Genomic DNA, 15,882 nt, shown 5'->3' with positions numbered 1-15,882 from the left:
TTTTTTAAATTATCAATTACTAAAATTATTAATCCCACAATAAATTTTTTGTTATCAGTAATTTAAAATTTTTGCTATTAAAGATACACATGACCAAAAAAACATATGAGTAGAAAGCATAATTTAATAGACATTAATATTAAAAATATACTATGTATGTTAATATCATTTAAATTTAATTACATATCCTATCAAATTTTTTTAAAAAAATTTGGATTAATAAAATTGATTTATACTTTCGCACCAATTTAATTATATATCTAATAGTTACTGACTTTTAATTATTTCATATATATTTATTATTTCATAATATGTAAGAACATATAATACATAAAATAATTTATATATATAATATTTATTCCGCGCGGATCTTAATTTAGTAGCATCACTAAAACAGAAGTAGTTAAAGAACATAATAGTATCATTCACATGTGAAAACTGAAAAGGTATCATACGAGGGTTCTAGAATCTTGACGGCTGTTGAAATTTTTCAATGGATTAGTGAGTTGCATCAGATAGCCGAAATGATTTTCTTTCATTCACCGGTACATCAAAAGAAGTTACAACCAAGTTTCTTTGGTCTAGTGGTATAGGAGCTCCAGCTGGAGTGCCCGCTTCTGGGTTCGAGTTTTGGCCACTGCAGAAATATACATGTGGGCTGCAGCACCCGAGACCGGAGACCAAAGACCGTTACACGGTGAGCCACATGGTGATGTCCTGGCAGCGTCCATGCTCACTTCGGTCTCTAGTCTGGACCACCTCGGTGGAGCCAGGATACAAAAAAAAAAAAAAAAAAAAAAAAAAGTTACAATAACATTGGAAAATATCGGCAACCTTAAAAACAATATGCATGTGGGTTTACACAAAAATCATTTACAGTCTATTAAATTTTACAAAAAATAGAGAAACATTAGAAAGTATATATATCATCTCATATACTGAAAATCATTACAATTTTCACACTTTTACACGGTATACCAATTTTCTAAAACCATGAAGATAACGTCAATGGCCATCGAGAGTCAGCTAGAACAAAAATCCTGTAAAGGATAACTGTAGTGCATAACTGTATATGTTATAACTAAACAAAATGAAGTAGTACATTCGATGGATGGACCATCCCAAGCTTGATGTGTTCCTTTCTTTTCTTGAAAAAAAAATATGAAGAGAAAGGAGAAAACATACAATGAACAAACACGCAAAATATTCCGCAACAGGTTTGCAAGAAGAGGGACATCATATTTATTAGTTGTAACTTATATAATGAATAAATTAAAAGTTTTATGACAGCGGAAAGGAAAATCAAAACCAACTGCAAAATCTTACATTGACGTTTTGAGGAATGGGTGCTAAATATTTATACCGCCATTTCTACGGCACGGCATCCCCATATCACTAATGGTCGATCAGCTTTTCTGAAACGTGATAAACGCCACTTATTGCGTTTTCTTGCATAGACAAGATTAATGTGTTATATATATCCAAAAATCTAGGCATGAAACCGGAGTATTTGAGTGTGACCCCTTGTAAACAAAAAACTTGCACAATCTTTGTTATATTGACATTTTGTTGAGATAAATTTAATCTTCTAACATAGAAACATCTATAACATATCGTACAAAAAGAATTATTATCAGTAAAAAAAAAAAAGAATTATGGACATATATCTAAACAGTAAACATAATTGACGAGCAATATCTTTTTTCGGAACTTAATTGACGAACAATTTTACACCAATAAGAATATGTAAGACCTTCAAATTTATTGTTTGTTAACACGAGATCGATATTCATATGCATTTCTAAGACAGACGATATAAATTGCAATAGTAAAAATTCTTCATCGGAAATAAGATGGTTTTATATATAAAAACTGAAAAATGAAACTTAAGAATATATGTGGGCAAATATATTCACTGGCAGTGAGCCCGCTCCAAGTGAAAACGGGCTAACATAGGTTTGCATATAATAAGTACTAGATTAAATCCGCGCCATGCGCGGAATAAACATTATATATATAAATTATTTTATGTATTATATGTTCTTATATATTATGAAATAATAAATATATATTGAATAATTAAAAGTCAATAACTATTACATATATAATTAAATTGGTGCGAACGTATAAATCAATTTTATTAATCCAAACATTTTTTAAATTTTTTTGATAGGATATGTAATTAAATTTAAATAATATTAAGATACATAGTATATATTTAATATTAATGTCTATTTTTTTTAAATGATGCTTTCTACTCATATGTTTTTTTATCATGTGTATTTTTAATAGCAGAAACTTTAAATTACTGATAACAAAATTTTCATTGTGGGATTAATAATTTAGTAATTGATAATTTAAAACAATTTATCAATGTTAGTTCGAAAATTTTATCAAAAAAAATTATTCAAAGTAAATTTTGAAACTAAAATATTTATTTATTCAATATGGTTTATAGTTTAATTTAGAATGATATATATATATATATATATATATATATATATATTAAAAAAATCTTAATGATTGATTAAGTTAGACTTTTATTTATATGATTTTGTAATCATTTGTATTTTGTCATAACAAAAATTTTAAACCATGGATCGCAAAATTTGAATGTGAGACTTTTAACAGTTTTATTAATTTATAGTCATTTTTAAAAATTCAAAATATAAAATATACAGAAAAATCTAAATTTCTATAATATGGTTATTGTGTTTTTTTTTAAATTATTTTAATAGTTTTAAATTAAACAAATTTGATAGAAGATACATTTTTTTATCAGATCTTTATTATTCAAAATCATTAATTGTCATATATACTTTACCCACATTAGGCAATTACATAATCTTTATTTAAGGAAATAATAAATGACATTAATAATTAATTTATAGTTAGTTTAATAAAAAGCTTATTATATAATTAGATGGACCAACCTATTTCTCTAATAATTCTAAAAATCATCCTAGTAATGACATGTGGCTACAAAAAGAAGTTGTAATGTTTTACAAATAATATATAGGGGATTTTGAACGCCGGTTATTTTTGAAGACAAATACTATTAGCTAAGTTGGTTACTGTCCTAAAAGTGTGTCTTTAGGGAGTTAAAGGTTGGAATATTTCATACTTACTTTGTAATTTCTGCTTTCTAAATTCACAATTAGTCCATATATTTTTCAGGTTTGGTAATAATCGTTTGTTAATTATATTTAGTGGAAAACCCATAAAACTTGATAGATCAAATCAGTGATCCAAATAAGATGATCTAGTTAAGAGATATTACTAATCCTAGCTAGCTTAAGATCGGTTTGAGATTGATAAAGCCATGATCAGGGAAATGAGATGTGATATAGTTTTAATTTAAGCCTGTAAGTTTTAATTCAAGCCCGTAAATTTTAACCTCTGAGCGTTATAGTAAATTTCTCTTATTTGAAGAATTTATTGGTGGGTTCACTGGGATCTTTTCCGTCTCCGTTATTCCCCTCTCGTGGGGAGAAGAATTCTCTACCTTTCCTTTTTCAGTGATAGGAGATGTTTCCTCGGTTAGCAAATGAAGATTCATTTGAAATGTCAATAATAACAACTTGCTATATTGAAAACCTTTCATTGTGAGTCCGTATTTATCGAGACTTAATTCTTGTTGGTAATTTTGGGTCACAGTTTTTTAATTAAACAAAAAGTTTAATAAAAGGTTATTAGAAGAAAAAAATAGCGTAGCTAAATTAACCTAATATTACGTGAAACAGATCATGAAATGAAATTACGTACGCAACTTAACTTGCATAGAATATCTATAAATACCCCCATGAACTATTTCATGCATAATTAAGATAGAGCAAAAACCATTTCAAAAAGGAAACATTTCTGAAAAAAAATTATAGTGATAATAATGGGCAAGCTCTTATTGGTAATGTTAGTTGTTCTTATCATGGCTTTCCAAAGCTTGGGAACTCTTGATTATGGACATGCACTAAACAAGTCCATCTTGTTCTTTGAAGGCCAACGATCCGGAAAACTCCCGGTTAAACAACGTGTTAATTGGCGAGCTGATTCTGCCCTCTCCGACGGTTCACCGGATAACGTAAACCGCATCTCATCAATATTTTGGCATAATTTTCTCTAATCAAATTGTGATGTGCTTTTATTGTTAAAAAATTGAATTTTTCCTTTCATTTTCCAGGTAAATTTGATTGGAGGGTACTATGATGCAGGCGACAACGTAAAATTCGTGTGGCCAATGGCATTTACCACAACCTTATTGAGTTGGGCCGCTATTGAATACCAAAAAGAGATTTCCTCTGTAAACCAACTCGGTTATCTCCGGTCTGCTATTAAATGGGGAACCGATTTTATCATCCGGGCTCATCCTTCGCCCACCACACTATATACACAGGTAAAATCCATTTTTATATTGTTCAAAATCCAAAGTAATCATATCTTAACCATCCGAACCAAGACAGTTTGGTATGTTCTGGTTAAAAATGCCGAACGGAAAAAGATGCCGACGACGGTCTGAGAAAAATATAAGATTATTTTTTCACACTGCGAATACTCAAATTCGTTTTAGTATGGCGGCCGTTAAAAAAAAGTATGGACGGTTGCATTTTCAAGTTTTTTAAATTTCTTTTATGTAAAATATATTAATATTTTTTATAAAAAAATTCACTAGATTTTTTATGAAAATTAGTATGAATCGTACACCCCAAAAAGTGGGATTCGTATTAAAATATCAAAATTGAATCCATTTCTTAAAATTGTTTTTATAATGGCTATGAAAGGTAGGAGATGGGAACGCAGATCATGCTTGTTGGCAGAGGCCAGAAGATATGGACACAGCCAGAACTCTCTACAAGATATCATCCTCTTCCCCCGGATCTGAAGTCGCCAGTGAAGCCGCAGCCGCTCTTGCCTCCGCCTCACTTGTTTTCAAATCGTTCGATTCTAAATATTCATCCACGCTTCTAAGCCATGCAAAATCCGTTAGTATACTTTATATACATATGAATTCCAACATACCTTATGATCCTAAGATTCAATCATGAGGTCATGTATGCTTAGTTATTTGGTTTAACATAAGCTTTTTTTTATCAAAAGGTTTAACATAAGCTTTATATATTTTCTGCAGCTATTTGAATTTGCTGATCAGCACAAAGGTTCATATCAAGCATCTTGCCCTTTCTACTGTTCACACTCAGGCTACAATGTAATTAAACCGAACTAGACCCGTACACATGATTCGATAAATGGCTCAATCCAATCTCTAAATAAACTAAACGAATACATGTAATATAAATGAATTACTTTTTGTATTGAGATAACAATAATATACTTTATTTTCAAATTATTTTGTGGTAAAAAGGACGAGTTATTATGGGCTGCGGCTTGGCTATACAAGGCAACAGGAGAAAATAAATACCTAAGTTATGTCGCAAGCAATCAAGGTTGGAGCCAAGCGGTGAATGAATTCAGCTGGGACAATAAATTCGCCGGAGCTCAGGCTCTACTCGCATCAGTTAGTACTCATATATATATATATCAAGTTCGTTACAATTCTACAACAAGAAAATTTAGTTTGAATTTAATTAGTACTTCTCCTTTACTTATTTTATTTAAGGAGTTCTACAACGGGAAGAATGAATTGGGAAAATTTAAGAACGATGTTGAGTCATTCGTCTGCGCATTGATGCCAGGAAGTAGCTCTCAACAAATTAAACCAACTCCTGGTAATTTTCACTGGTTATCTAGATAACCAAAAAATTGGTTTGTTAAAAAATTGGTTTGTCTATTATTATATTTTTTGGTTGGTGTTGGTTTTTATAATTATGTTTATACTTTTGGTTATTCAGGTGGCCTTTTGTTTACTAGAGACGGTAGTAACTTACAATATGCAACAACGGCTACAACAGTTTTGTTCCATTACTCAAAAACTCTAACTCGAGCCCGGGTCGGTTCAATCCAGTGTGGTTCAACCAAGTTCACTGCGTCACAAATTCATGATTTCGCCAAATCACAGGTAATAAAATAAGCTCCATACTAGACTAGTTTTGTGCACCATCCCATTTTTTTAACCGGTCGGTTTATTTTCAGGTTGATTACATTCTTGGAAATAATCCAAAGAAAATGTCTTACATGGTGGGATTCGGGAACAAGTGCCCAACACAGCCTCATCATAGAAGCTCATCTTTACCGTCAATCAAATCTAAGCCGGACAAAATTGACTGCAAAGGAGGATTTTCATACTTTAATTCTGATCAACCAAACCCGAATGAGCATACCGGCGCAATTGTTGGGGGGCCGGACTCATCAGATCACTTTAGCGATAAAAGATCAGATTACGCTCATGCAGAGCCCACAACTTACATCAACGCCGCCTTTATTGGGCCCGTTGCAGCTCTGATTCGCCGGAATTCTAACTAGAGCACCGGGAAAAATTCTACCAGACAAACTCACTCTTAAATTTAGCTGTGGGCAAACCAAATATTAGCAAATAAGAATATCACAACAACTATTAGACTGCAAAATTTAATACTTAACCAGGGGATGTATCATTTGCCTCAAAAATATATGGACAAACACATATATAATTGTATTATAGCTAATTAAATTGAAATCTATTTGATTTTCTGTATATATATATATATATATATTGGACTTATTTCTTTCTCAAATAAAAAATTGTTGCGGGCCAAGATCTTTTATTATGATAACCATTCATGTGAATTAAATGTTCAAGACTAACTTTAAATTTTTACATAAGTCTAGACATATTGATTAGTTGCTAAATTAACGAATATACTTGTTTGCCAAAAAAAAAAAATTAACGAATATAGCATGTCATTTATCTTATACTAGAATCAAATATATATATATATATATATATATATATATATATATATATATATATTCTCGCTTAGTCTAATTATACTATCTGACTTTTAAATAAAGTAAAAAACTAAAGTAACATTTAGCTATTATTAAAATTTTGCGTAAAACCATTAAGATCAAGCTTCTATTTCAAACAACAACTGACCATTTATTTGAATATAAATTCGTTGCCAATAATTATTTAGAGAAATAGTTTTCACGTTCATTTGACTCCTTATAACGCGGCTAAGTGGGTGAGTTGTACAGTATATTGGTGATTTTTGTTTTTGTGCACACAGTATACTGGTGTGGTGACTTTTTTTTTTGATCAAACAGCATGCATTATTTTAGAAGAGTTTACACCCCGACTAGGGGTATGGTTACAACCAAAGAGAAAACTGATTTTGCCACTGGATCAGCCTCTCCTTTAAAGTTTTGAGAAATGAAAGTACAAGATCTAACATCAAAGTAAGACAAGTAGTGATAGATATCAAACATGATACCGAAAAGTTCCGGCTGAGATCCACCATTCTTCAATAGCTTGATGAGTGATAGAGAATCAGAGAGAATTGCAAGGGATCAGACGTTTGAGTAGACGGCAGTAGCTACCGCAAGACGGACAGCAATGGCTTCAGCCATGAGTGCTGATTATACATGATTGCGAGACTCGCAGAGGTTTGGTAGGGTGATGGTATTCTCACCCGAGAAGATGACTCCAATGTCGCAGTTCCTAGCCTTGGCACCCCAAGCTGCATCCACATTACAGAGACGTCCTCGTATCTCGACAACACTAGGAATAATAGAGATGTGACACCAAGATGCTGAGCCTTTGAACAATACAGAGAGTGAATTATCTGTTGAGTAATCTTCCAGTCTAAAGGCTGACAGTACCACACATGAGCAGCAACAATACAAGACCAATGGTAATAGGAAATTTGAAGTTGGTTTCAACAGAGTGGTGATAATCAAGATCTGAAACCACCACCTAGCTGAAAATCTGCAAATTAACATTAAGTATTCCACTCTGGAAGAAGTTAGACAGATCTGAAACCAAGAAGCAATAGGGGCGAACACTCTATAGCAGAGTAGAAACAGCCAAGAGACATAATGATGTAGCCAAAGGACACAGAGTCTATCAGTACAATACCAACTAAAGTTCGTATCACCCACACATCTAGCATTGCATCCCATTCAAAAGAATAGGGATAACCAGAGAGTAAGGAACTAAGGTGAACTTGGACGTCTATTAGCGAATGCATAAACAGAAAGCTTGAACAAGAGCTGTTAGAAGACCCATTCCCGACCTGACCTGACAAAGGACACAGAGTCTATCAGTACAATACCAACTAAAGTTCGTATCACCCACACATCTAGCATTGCATCCCATTCAAAAGAATAGGGATAACCAGAGAGTAAGGAACTAAGGTGAACTTGGACGTCTATTAGCGAATGCATAAACAGAAAGCTTGAACAAGAGCTGTTAGAAGACCCATTCCCGACCTGACAAAGATACGACCTGTATACCACAGGAAAAGAACATTGACAAAGAGACAACCTGTATAACACAAAAAAAGAACGCCAGTAGACGAGGATAGTGTCACCAGTGACCACAAGAGCAGCATCACCATCACTGAGCTTACTTGACACCCTTGAAAGATCAAACATCAGGTCTAGGATTTGAGTAGCTTGTGGAGAAGATCTGGAGGAAGTAACGAAGATTCAAAGAGGAACGAGGCTGACGGAGGCGTCTGGTGGGTCTGGAGGTTCTGCTGGCTTGACGGGAGAAAGAGTTTCAGCTGGAAAGTGCTTGTTCGGCGGCGGATCTGAAGGAAACCTGGGCTGTGACGGAGGAGGAAGAGCTGTCACCATTATCTTCAAGGAGGAGGAGCAGTGCTGCATCAAGCCAAGGAACGACAACGGCGGCGGATCTGGAGGGGGCCGGAGACACCACGGAGGAGTAGTCACCATCATGGCCATGGAAAGGAACAGAGCAGAATCAGGGAGAGGAGGGAAGAGCGGCGTGGTTAGATCTGGGGAAATCCATCGGAACGGGTTCTTGGGTAACGTGCCAGAGAGAAAAGTTCTCTAGGGCTGTGTACACATGTCGTTTACTGGTGTGGTGACTATAATGCATAATAAATCTTTTAAAATGTCTGTCTAGACCGTCCAGAGGACACTTCCATTTTGTAGCCTACGCGTCTAATGTTTAGGCGGACTCTTTTTTAGAACAGTGACAAATATGGATTTAGTCGTTCTAGAATCATATTTGTAATTGATATGTAAGAACTTGGATAAAATGGTGGTTTGTCTTAGAATTTATATGTCAAGAAGGAAAAACGAATTTTATTAGGTTAAACTCAAAAGTTAAGCTGGAAACAAGAAGAAAACTATGACGCTCTAATCTCCTACAGAGACTAGACATTTATACATTTTTCTCAACGGCCGCAATGCAACTATAATATAAGTTTGACTATATATTCATACACACTTAACGTTCTCTAATAATTCCATAAGTACCCATTGAGGAACTCTTGGCTATTCAATAGTTCATCGAAGTCACCAGTAAAGCTTGGAAAATTTCCGATTCCAGACAACAAATCCGATGGTAAACTGGTACTCATGCCTTCTATTTCTTCGGTTGCTTGGTAGGTGCTCATTTCAGAAATCCCCATGTCTTGAACAGCAACGGAAGATTCATCAGGGGATGTGATCACCGGGTTACTTGTGGGAGAAGAAACCACTTGTTTTCCAGATTTTTTGGTTATGGACGGTTTGGGTTGGGAAGATTTCGCTCGAGTTGAACCAGCTAGTGAGTTTCTCCGGGTTGGTAGCTCATGATTGTGCTCGTTCGTATACGTTATGGTGAACTTTTCCGGGTTCTGAGGATTTCTTTCAACTTGTTTTCTTGCTAAACACCCCTTCGAGCTGCTGCACCGGTAATAACTCCTGAAGAAAGGAAACCGAAAGTCGAGAGATTAAGTTAAACCGGTTACGTTTGGCTAAGAGTAAGAATAAGATCAAACTAAACCGGGATTAGTTATTTAAGACCTTGGGTATGGAGATCCTTTGATGGGTTTCTGCCCATATTTACGCCACGCCCATGCGTCCGACAACAGATTCTCTTCTTTCACTTGCTCAACAACTCTCTTCTGTTGGTTCTTCTTGCTGTCGAAATAAAAATCATAATATTTTTAAATTCAACAAGGAGCATATATTCGTCTATTATTAAAAACAAAACCAAGTTGGAGATACAACAATTTTGGTAACAATATACTCCTATACTACTATTTTACTAGTGATTTGTAATCGTAACTAAGACAACTTAAAACCAGTTTTATTCATATGACAATCTAACAATATTCAAGATATTTTTTATCATTTAAAGAACCTCAAGAAGTATAACTAACCTCTTCTTCGATTTGGACTCTGTGATTCTGACATGATCAACTCTTGATCCGTTAGACAGAAGACAGCCATGTCTTCGTTGTTTTTTATCATCTCCGAAACTTCTTGAATCTTTGGGAACAGAGACGGAGCTCGTGAGGATAGTTTGAGTAGAGAAAGGATAAAAAGGTTTGTAGAGTTCACCGAGTTCATCTAAACCGGTTGTCTCCATCTCCGGTTCGTAGAAACTAGCCGCCTCAAATGGTAGGTAAGACCCGCCGGAGCTTTCACCGGAGCCTGAGTAGCCTCTCACGATTGCTTCTAAGTCTCCTTCGTCCATATAAACCACCTCACCCATATCTCTCTTTCTCTTCGAGATTTTGTTTCCTCTTTTATCTTATTTTTTTTCTTTGACGAGAAAATGCCTTTTGGGCAACATTCGTTTATATAAAGAAGGAAAAAATGGACTGTTGAAAATCAGTTCAAAAAAAAAAAAAAATGGACTGTTTGTTGTTTAGGGTTTTCTTCCGTTTCCCATCTAAACCCGTTAGTCATTTCAGCTTTTACAATTTATTGAGTAGACTTTTGAAAAAGTCAATTCGTACCTAAACTTGGATTTTAATTCAATTTTGTTTACTTGTCAAATATCCATCTCCGACAAAATATCTCAAATTATCATTCAAACACAAAATTCAGAAAAAAATCCATATTGGCAATATCAATATGTTTTTTTGAAGCATATACAGTTAGAGAAAATTTAGATATCATTGCTTTTACTAAAATTAAATATTGAAAGCGGCATTTGTACATGCATGTATGACGTACACAGGACACTAGCATTTTTATATATATACTGGTTTTGTCACTAATTTCAAACTTGTAAATTCTGTGTGTGTTTAATGTGGCACATAAGTCTAGCTTACCTTGTGTACACGTAACGAGCAATTGGATTAAAATAAGTATGTTTATAGAATAGTGCCCAAATATGATAGCAACCGTCTTTTGTATAAAAAAATTTTAGAGGGTATTATTACTTTATCTTAAGCCTTGTGCTAATATGTAGTTTGGTCCAAGAACCCCACGCCTCTATATTAGAATAGGGATACCTTTAAGAACAATATCTTCCAACTAAGACTAAAGAAAGATTCTCCAATAATATCTTCTTCTTTTGCTTGTTCTAATTTCTCTTAAATTATAATTACGATCGATTTCTTAACTATATATTACATACTCAGAGATATTCAAATGTTGATCATAAATTAGTTTGAATTTATAAACACAAACAAAATAAAATGATAGGTAGATATAGGCCAGTGTGTTATATTCGCAACAGCTATACATTTGTTAAACTTTTAATTATATCTCATAGTTATTATTAGCTTCTATATATTTTGTTTAAAAATTCATTTGTGGAATTTTGTACTAAGCTCTTAAAGTTTTTCGGTCCATGATGAATAGATGATAGCCTTTCTTTTTTAGGGGAGGGAGAATGGAAGTTGGCACGGGTGATTGAAGTCCCATAAAAGCCAATATGCAAAGGCAAACAACTCAAAGTCAACAAAATAATTCATTAAAAACATTTTAAAAGGATATTAGTCAGGTAGCTCTTGCAACTGGGAAGAAATCTTCATCCCCTCTTGCACCAACTTGACGTTCTATATATACAGTCCGATACATACACACAATACTGGTGCGTCTCCGTCCATTGTATAAATTTCAATATTATTCTAAATCACTGGTGAATATATTTTATTGGTGATAACCAAATATTAAATAAAATATGGTAGCTCTTACATCATCATTGCCGTGTTTTCAAAATGAATTTAATTTCTACAAGTTAGCTATACTTACGAATAACACTCGTGATCATGGGTAGGGTTCCACTTAGAGGTGTGAAATGGAGGGGCCGTCCAATGGTTGTCCATGTCCATATATAAACGGGTTTAATATGGACAAACTCATTTTTCTCATTGGTTTTTATTGGACAAAATGTGGAAGGCCATTAAGAAAATGGTCTTTGTTGGTTTTGGGCTTTATGGACGTGGACTGCCCAATGGTCCCAAAACCTAGGGTTTCTAAAATTTAAGTTTTTCCGCTAAAATCGTAAAATCGATTTTTTCGCTTAAATTTTGATATCAAATTTTCCCGTCAGAACCAAAAAATCGAGTTTTTCCGTCAGAACCACAAAATTGAGTTTTTCTTCAAAACGCAAAATCGAATTTTCCCGCCAAAACCGGAAAATCGAGTTTTCCTGCCAAAACCGCAAAATCGATTTTTCTCGCCAAAACCGAAATTGTTGTACTTATGAACTTATGTATTATTGTACTTATGAATTTATGGATGAATTTTAATTTTATGAACTTGTATATGTAATTGTAGGCTTATAAATTAAAATTTTCTTATATGGTCATTATGGACCCCATGGCAAACCGAAAAATCGAGTTTCTCTGCCAAAATCAGAAAATCTAGTTTTCCGCCAAAACCGCAAAAATGAGTTTTTCCGCCAAAACTGCAAAATTGAGTTTTCCCGTCAAAACTGCAAAATCAAGTTTTTCCGCCAAAACCGCAAAATCGATTTTTCTCGCCAAAACCGAAATTGTTGTACTTATGAACTTATGTATTATTGTACTTATGAATTTATGGATGAATTTTAATTTTATGAACTTGTATATGTAATTGTAGGCTTATAAATTAAAATTTTCTTATATGGTCATTATGGACCCCATGGCAAACCGAAAAATCGAGTTTCTCTGCCAAAATCAGAAAATCTAGTTTTCCGCCAAAACCGCAAAAATGAGTTTTTCCGCCAAAACTGCAAAATTGAGTTTTCCCGTCAAAACTGCAAAATCAAGTTTTTCCGCCAAAACCGCAAAATCAATTTTTTCCGCCAAGACCGGAATTTTTGTACTTATGAACTTATGTATTGTTGTACTTTTGAATTTATAGATGAATTTTAATTTTATGTACTTGTATATATAATTGTAGGCTAATAAATTAAAATTTAAAATTTCTTATATGGTCATTATGGAACCCATGGCAGCTCATGAAAATATGGGTGTTAGTGGGTATGGTCCTTAATGGACATTGTTCTTAATGGACATGGTCACTCTATGTCCTCAAACAATAAATGGACAAATGTATATGGGCTAATGGATATGGGCTCGCCCAGTTTACGGCTTTAGTTCCACTTGCACTAGTTAATCTGCATATGCTGTGCGGATACCGTAAACGTACATAAACAACTATATGTATATGTTTCTTAAGCATGGAATCACTATAGATTGACCATTCAGTTTTATCTTTCTAATAATTGGTCCTTATTTAAATAAAACCATATATACGTGAAAAGGAATCCGTGATAGATTTTTGCAGTTGTTATCTAATATACAAATCATACTAATAAGTTTACCAAAATATATTTTTGCCGTCAATTTTACCGAGTTATATTTGAGTTTGGCCCTACTCTCTCTTCAAAAGAAAATGGAACCTATGTTCAAAAAAAAAAAGTGGAACCTTGGTAAACTTGTTCATAGATTTGAATACTTACTAAGAAATTAAAATACCAGTTGCAATAATTAAGCAGATTTGAATGTTAACGTTCATTAATTTGATAACACCACTAGAACTAACAATATATGCCCCGAAACCGATCTATCATGTAGGTTTAGATCCACATATCTTAAACGTGTAATATTTTAAAAAAATTTATAAGAAACTATAGAAGTATATCATTAACAGACGATAGATTATCTCTTTATTAGAAAACAATAGAAATTTTGATGGATTAATAATTCATGACTAGTTAACGAATTTCCTATTAAATCTTTTGCAACTCCGGCACAAAGGATTAAAATTCTAGTCATTGTCTCATATATATAGATGCTGTCATGACACTGTCATCTATGTATGAATTATGTTATGTATCCTCACAGAAATATATTACTATATGCATTAGCCTGTAAAATATATCCGCAGTGTTTTGTGCCAAATGGAAATCGACAAAAAAAATTGAATTTACCAGTCACTTGATTATAAATGTATTTTGAGTAACTTAATCGGTATATTTTAGTTTTAGTATTATATAATAACATCAATCAAGTTATTTCCGTACAATTAAACAAAAACAAATTAGTTCCGTACAATTAAACAAAACAAGTTAGTACCGTACAAAGGAATGCTATGTCGTACGTCTCAATGCACGAATTCATTCTTTAATAACATGGTGATAAGATGACATGTCACTACTGTTTTTTTTATTAATCTTCTCGTTGTCACAATTTTGTTTGGGTCGACTAGAGCTATTGATATTTGTTAGGGAAATTTGGAAAAAAAGAACAACTAATCTATGCTATTGTCCCTTTAGTATAAAATCAATTTTTTCACTTTTGGACTTTTATTATCCTTTTTGTAATTAAAAATTCATATCATTATATTTACAATGCAAAAAAAATTAAGAAAAATATAAAATATAAAGTAGTCAAGCATGTGCATATATGAAAAAAATTTTGGATTCAAAAAAAATTTGGAAAAGTAAATTCAAAAATGGGCTAAAAGTGTTAAAATATCAGATCTACCATCTACGGAGACTTAGAAAATGCAGTCTAGGTAAGACACAATGATCTATCATACGTAAAATGCACAATACATCGAAAACACAATGATCTACCCTACGTAGAATGCACAATACACCGAAAATATATCCATCTAGTGTGGTAGAATAACAAATCTACAATTTCTTCTATGTTATGTTTTTGGTAGATTACATGACATACTAAATATTCTTATATCTGTCTTGACAGAACATACATTATACGCAGTTTTCTTTTATCTATAAACTTAATATTCCTTTTCTACGACTTCATCTCTTTTCTAAGATTGGTATAATGTAAGTTCTACTAGATTTTTAAACAAGATCCGAAAATTAAAAAAAAAAACGATTAGAAAATATTCTCTAAATCTCTTAAATCTTTTTTTATTTCTTTTTTAAATTTAAATGTGAGTCTTCTTCGTTACCGCAACAATTTTGGATGTGCATCGTGGGATTTATTCTCTTTTTCCTAGTCTTCCAAACTTTGGTCTATTGCTGTTGGACGCACATCTATTGATGTATATTATAGTAGTTTTTACATGCTATTGTTGTTTTACTATATGATAGCATTTATAATAGTTTGTTATTATAGGGTAAACATTATAATAGCATTTATATGGTCTTTTTAAAAGAAATATTCAAAAATAAATAAATCCCGAAATACAAATAAAAAATAAATTTAAAATATTTTTATAAATCAAAATTGTTTACAAAATTAAAACGGTTTATCAAACTAAAGAAAAAAAAATTGTTTACACTAAACAAAAAAAAATCTAAACCATCTTCATGGCCACCACACCTCTTGCTCACGGCCACCACCTTCTCAACATCATCCAAATTCACCAACTGTTACCGTATCTTCAAAGTACCTCATGTTGAAATAAAAGCCAATCTCCTCTAACCTAGAAACAGAACCACAAAACACAAGCTTCAGCACATATATAAATGACTTAACAATAAAGAGAATAATAAAAGAAAAGGGCAACTCACCTTTCAGAGTTCAGGGGGACTCAAAATTGTATCGAGAAGAGCAAATAAGAAAGCTGGAA

The 15,882-nt window shown here is 32.9% G+C and overlaps 2 protein-coding genes across 2 annotated transcripts; one reads left to right on the top strand and one right to left on the bottom strand.

The window, feature by feature from the left end:
- The first annotated feature begins 3,824 nt into the window (after window positions 1-3,824).
- On the top strand, window positions 3,825-6,684 carry LOC106304204 (endoglucanase 20-like). The gene is made up of 8 exons (XM_013740601.1): window positions 3,825-4,078; window positions 4,178-4,390; window positions 4,776-4,976; window positions 5,123-5,200; window positions 5,357-5,509; window positions 5,612-5,720; window positions 5,844-6,010; window positions 6,085-6,684. Exons 1-8 carry the CDS (start codon window positions 3,887-3,889, stop codon window positions 6,412-6,414), a joined length of 1,443 nt encoding a protein of 480 aa, XP_013596055.1. The 5' UTR covers window positions 3,825-3,886; the 3' UTR covers window positions 6,415-6,684.
- A 2,580-nt stretch (window positions 6,685-9,264) lies between these two features.
- On the bottom strand, window positions 9,265-10,654 carry LOC106304328 (probable WRKY transcription factor 29). The gene is made up of 3 exons (XM_013740735.1): window positions 10,269-10,654; window positions 9,910-10,026; window positions 9,265-9,807 (listed from the first exon to the last, which is right to left on the bottom strand). The coding sequence occupies exons 1-3, from the start codon at window positions 10,601-10,603 to the stop codon at window positions 9,360-9,362; spliced, it is 900 nt and encodes a 299-aa protein (XP_013596189.1). The 5' UTR covers window positions 10,604-10,654; the 3' UTR covers window positions 9,265-9,359.
- Between the last annotated feature and the right edge of the window lie 5,228 nt (window positions 10,655-15,882).

Source organism: Brassica oleracea, chromosome C7 (assembly GCF_000695525.1).
Source record: "Brassica oleracea var. oleracea cultivar TO1000 chromosome C7, BOL, whole genome shotgun sequence".
NCBI lineage: Eukaryota > Viridiplantae > Streptophyta > Magnoliopsida > Brassicales > Brassicaceae > Brassica > Brassica oleracea.
This window is presented reverse-complemented; position numbering and strand designations above follow the sequence as displayed.

What these genes read in the sequence shown, in the direction of transcription:
- LOC106304204 (XM_013740601.1), top strand. Translation starts at nt 3,887, where the DNA reads ATGGGCAAGCTCTTATTGGTAATGTTAGTTGTTCTTATCATGGCTTTC. An exon ending in GTTCACACTCAGGCTACAAT is followed by an intron (nt 5,201 to 5,356) that starts GTAATTAAACCG and finishes TGTGGTAAAAAG; the next exon opens with GACGAGTTATTATGGGCTGC. An exon ending in ACAAATTAAACCAACTCCTG is followed by an intron (nt 5,721 to 5,843) that starts GTAATTTTCACT and finishes TTGGTTATTCAG; the next exon opens with GTGGCCTTTTGTTTACTAGA.
- LOC106304328 (XM_013740735.1), bottom strand. Translation starts at nt 10,603, where the DNA reads ATGGGTGAGGTGGTTTATATGGACGAAGGAGACTTAGAAGCAATCGTG. An exon ending in GAGTCCAAATCGAAGAAGAG is followed by an intron (nt 10,027 to 10,268) that starts GTTAGTTATACT and finishes TTATTTCGACAG; the next exon opens with CAAGAAGAACCAACAGAAGA. An exon ending in AAAGGATCTCCATACCCAAG is followed by an intron (nt 9,808 to 9,909) that starts GTCTTAAATAAC and finishes TCCTTTCTTCAG; the next exon opens with GAGTTATTACCGGTGCAGCA.